This window comes from Sylvia atricapilla, chromosome 3 (assembly GCF_009819655.1).
Source record: "Sylvia atricapilla isolate bSylAtr1 chromosome 3, bSylAtr1.pri, whole genome shotgun sequence".
Classification (NCBI taxonomy): domain Eukaryota; kingdom Metazoa; phylum Chordata; class Aves; order Passeriformes; family Sylviidae; genus Sylvia; species Sylvia atricapilla.
In genome coordinates, this window is record NC_089142.1 from 33752417 (window position 1) to 33757153 (window position 4737).

At 53.0% G+C, this 4737-nt stretch overlaps 1 protein-coding gene across 1 annotated transcript; it reads left to right on the plus strand.

The window, feature by feature from the left end:
* The first annotated feature begins 997 nt into the window (after window positions 1-997).
* On the plus strand, window positions 998-3392 carry TPBG (trophoblast glycoprotein). Its single transcript, XM_066315073.1, has one exon. The coding sequence runs from the start codon at window positions 1467-1469 to the stop codon at window positions 2586-2588; it is 1122 nt and encodes a 373-aa protein (XP_066171170.1). The 5' UTR covers window positions 998-1466; the 3' UTR covers window positions 2589-3392.
* Window positions 3393-4737: the final 1345 nt, after the last annotated feature.

Consider the following 4737-nt stretch of genomic DNA (forward strand, 5'->3'; position numbering starts at 1 on the left):
GACTGTTACTCGGTTGCAAACCAGACTTGGTTACACCCGGGTTGCTCAGCCCTGCCGGGACGGTTCTGGGACAGCCACAGCGACTGAAGCTGGTAAATATTTTACACGCAGACAGGTACTTACAGGCTTTTCCTCACCATGATAAAGTTTAAATCTTAATCTTGAGCTGTCGATTTGCAGGTCCTTTTCCTTTCTTAAAAATCACTATTATTATTTATTTTAAGACTTCTAAAGCTCCCGGTGGGTTAAAGTGTAGTTTTGTGTTACTTTGGTTTGGGCGTTTGTGGGGTTTTTTTGCTTTAGCATTGGAGCTCACTCGGTGCATCTTGTGGCTGCTATTGTTCCCTCCTCTCCCGAAACGCGATCCCCGGGTAGGCGGGCAGGGGCAGTGGCCGCCAGCAGCCGGCACGGCACTCCCGCTCTCGAAACGCGCCGGGATTCCCCATCCTGCGGCCGGCCTGAGTGCATCCATGGGGAAAACCGCCGGGAACGGCGCCCAGCAGCCGGGCAGGCACAAGTCCGGCGCTGCGAGGCGCGGAGCGGAGCGCGGGGCTCTCCCTGCGAGAGGCGGGCGGGACCCGCTCCGCGCCGAGCCCGCCGAGCTGAAGCCCCGCATGGCGCGGCCCCGCTCGGCGGCGGCAAGGTGAGTCTCCGGCAGCGCCGCTTGGGCCGGGGCAAGAGGGGGACGGGACTCCGAGCGGATCTCCCGCGGGCTCCCGGCGAGGCAGCCCGGCTGAGCCGGAGCGCGGGGGCGGCGGGCGGGAGCCGGGCGGGGCGCGGGCGGCGGCTCCCCCTGACCGGGCGGCGCTTGGTTTCTCCTGCCAGCGGAGGCAGGGCCAGGCGCGGCGAGGGTGGGCGCGGAGTTGGCGGCAGGGCTGGGGGCAGTCGGCGGCGAGCTCCGGCGGAGTTTGTCCTGCACGCGGGGTGGGAGGTGAGGAACGGGGTCCGGAACCCGGCTCGGCTCCGCTGCGGGTTTTAGGGGCGGGAGTTTGTAGCGGCCGCGGAGCGGAGAGGAAGAGCCCCGGGGCAGGGACGGCAGGTGGGGAGCCGCGGGACACGGTGGGCGGCGGCGGGTCAGACCCTCCTCTTCCTCTCCGTGCTGCCCCGGTGGAGTCGACGGCCGGGTGGGAAGGTGGCGGCGTGAGCTGGAAGTAGGCGAAAACTTCCTCCGCGTGTTCTCCCGCTCTGCCGGGGGCCATCCGGGCGAGCCGCGTACCGGGAGCGGGACACGGGCTGGGGGAGGCGCGTGGGCGCGGGCAAGAGGAGCCGTGCCGCCCCGCCGCTGCCGTCTCCCTTTCCTTCCCTGCCGCAGGTCTCCCTGCGAGAAGCGAAGCGGAGCCAGCCCCCGAGGGGAAACGCCTGGCTCTGAAGGAAGGGCTGCCCGGAGCCGGCCCCCGCCTCGCCGCGCCGCCCGAAGCCGGAGGCGCCCGGAGGGAAAAGTTGCGTGCGGGGCCGGGCCGGGCGCGATGCCGGGGCGCGGCGCACTCTGCCTGGGGCTGCTGCTGCCCGTCCTGCTGGGCTGCGGCTCGGCGCAGCCCGGCGGCTGCCCGGCCCTCTGCGAGTGCTCGGAGCCGGCCAAGACGGTGAAGTGCGTGAACAGGAACCTGACGGCGGTGCCCCCCGACCTGCCGCCCTACGTGCGCAGCCTCTTCATCACCGGCAACCCCCTGACCGAGCTGCCGGCCGGCGCCTTCCCCGCCCAGCGCCTGCCCGACCTCGCTTCCCTCAACCTCAGTGGCAACCACCTGCGGACCGTGGAGGCCGGCTCCCTCGCCCTGCCCGCCCTGCGGCAGCTGGACCTCAGCGGCAACGCGCTGGTCTCCTTCAGCCCGCAGGCCTTCGGGGAGGGCGGCAGCCCGCTGGAGGAGCTGACCCTCCGCGGAGCCCTGCGCAACCACGGCGTCCTGCTCAGCCTGGCCGCCCTGCTGCAGTCCGGGGCCCTGCGCAACCTCAGCCGCCTGGAGCTGGCCGACAACGGGGTGGTGCTGCTGCCCGCCGGCATGTTCACCGCCCTGCCGGCCCTGCGGCAGCTGGACCTCAGCAACAACTCCCTGGTGGGGCTGCGAAATGTCTCTTTCCAGGGACTGGGCCAGCTGCAGAGCCTCAACCTCAGCGACAACTCCCTGGGCGTGCTGTGGAACAGCACCCTGGCCCAGTTCCGCAGCCTGCCCGCGCTCCGGCACATCGTCCTGGGCCGCAACACCTGGGTCTGTGACTGTGCCATCGAGGACCTGGTGGCCTGGCTCAAGGAGAGCGACCAGGTGGAGGGCAAAGAAGCCCTGACCTGTGCCTCTCCTGAAAAGATGTTGGGCAAAGCTCTGCTGAAGATCAATGGCTCGGACCTGAACTGCTCCGTGCCCACAGACCTGCCTTCCCAGCTACAGACTTCATATGTCTTCCTGGGGATAGTCTTGGCTCTCATTGGGGCCATATTCCTCCTAGTTTTGTACTTGAACCGAAAAGGAATCAAAAAGTGGATGCACAACATCCGAGATGCCTGTAGGGATCACATGGAGGGCTACCACTACAGATACGAGATCAATGCAGACCCCAGGTTAACAAACCTCAGCTCCAACTCAGATGTCTGACAAAGTGCCCCGGATGCAGGGCAGTGTGAAATACCTATGCATGAAAAGTAGACTTATGCTTTACCCTTGTGCTTGCTTCCATCTCCCCTGAAAAGTCTCAGACATGCTTGTAACTTGAGGGGGATTCACCTCCCTGTGATGTCAAGTTATTTTTATTTTGAGACACTGGACTGCTGAGCATGGCGTTCAGCTGTGTGTAGGAAACAAGCTGCTACTTACTTTCCTCCTTACCTGTCTGTACTTGTGGGAAACTTTTTTTTTCAAGATGTCAAAAGAAAAAAAAGGATTCTCTCTGATGATCCAAACCCACCAGAGTTTATAAAACGTTTACTGATGCAGACGCCATTCAACAAAAGCTGCCTCAACTTTTTAGGATAAAAATGTTATGTTCCTCTGTGCCAGTTTTGATCTTGGATATCTGAATTGAGATGCGATGATTACATTTCATAGACTATCTTGAGATTTTAAAAACCAAATGGACTCCTTTTAACAGCTCTTCAGAAGGAAATCACATAACAAGCATGCACAAATACTGTATAGTTTTACATGTTAGGAAATTTATGATCTCAGTAAGTCTCTTACTATTTTGTAGTTATTTTTGATTGCAGTTTACGTGACTTGACAGAATTTTTATACGAACTGCATCTAAACTCCATCCAAACTCAGTCTGAACTGTTGAATTCAATAAATAGTCTTACAAGAACTGTCGTGAGAAAAGTGGACATCTAAGAATATGAATAGTGCTATAGTCTCTAAAGTAATAGCCCTGCCGTAGTAATATGAATAAAAGTTTATACAAATGTGTAGCTTGGAGCCATAAATGTTTGACAATTTTGTGATCTATGCTAGGAGAATTACATTGAGCTTAATTACACTGAGAATTAAACGCCGAGAGCAGTTTCACTTGGCACAAACCCCTCAGACTGCTCTTGGAAAGCACCTGCATAATGTCAAGACAGATGCTAGGGTCTACTTTCCTGGGAAGGACAAGCTAATAGAATTTTCGTAAGGTCTTCTCTACCAAATTTTAAAAAAAAACCAACAAATTAAATTGTGGAGTTGGTAAGCTAAAAAAAAATTTTACGTGACCAGAATGGCTTATTATAAAAAACCATACTTATGTGTCCTGAACTAAATTAAATGCAGCTCAATTGTGCAGTCAGCAAGCTCTAGGCTTGTGCATCACTACAGCATTTATTAGATTGCTGTTTCCTTTTTAAGATCTCGGTACTTGTGAAGTTCTGTAGTGATCTACATTCAGTGACTCGGTGGAACTTTACATTTATCTTAATGCATTTAACAGGTGCACTTCAGTATGGTATGTTGCTCACTACTTCCTTGGGAATGCATTTTCTTGTAAATAGATAAAGCATGCAAAAAAACCCTTCAGAATGCCTAATTTGAGATGCAACTCTGACCACATATAGAAAGGTTAGCAAGAACCTTGCAGTGGCTGCCAATAATTAGTGCACTTTTTCTAGTCTATTTATGGTTTCTTGATGAAAAATAAGTACACCAGCTGTAAAAGTGTGATGTGACTTGATATATATCACTTTATCTGTGGAGCTTTTTCCATGGTCACCGTTGCTTGAAGTTCTTGAGCATCTCTCAAATTTTATAATTGCTGGCTAATTCTTTTTGCTTTCAGAAGTGACATTCTCATAGATGTATACATTTGGTAAGAGCTCATAAATATAAAATAGTCTTTAAAGTATCAAAAGAAATATCTATTTTAGGCATCAGTATTATTCAAAAGCATTTTTCATCTTGCAACTTCAGACAAAGCAAGTAGCACCACTTGCTTCTGACTAATTTTCTACTGCTTTCAATTGGATTTGTTTAATAGCAGTAAATTTTTATGTGCATTTACCCTTAAAAGTACGAAAAAAAAAGAATGGGTATGAAGTACAACTATTGTTTTGTAAATCAGTATATTTTGCAATTAATGTGAATTAAGTGATAGCATATTTCTCCTGCTGTAATTTAAATGTATGAGCAATATCTGGTTAACAGCGTATGAATTAAGTTTGTGGATTCTTATAAAGCAGGCTGCCCGTCTGAATATTAGCTGCCCATATTTTAAGGATAGTGTGAAAACCCCCGTGTGAAGAACTATTACTGTTGCCACTATGCAAACCCTTCATACTTG

What these genes read in the sequence shown, in the direction of transcription:
- TPBG (XM_066315073.1), top strand. Translation starts at nt 1,467, where the DNA reads ATGCCGGGGCGCGGCGCACTCTGCCTGGGGCTGCTGCTGCCCGTCCTG.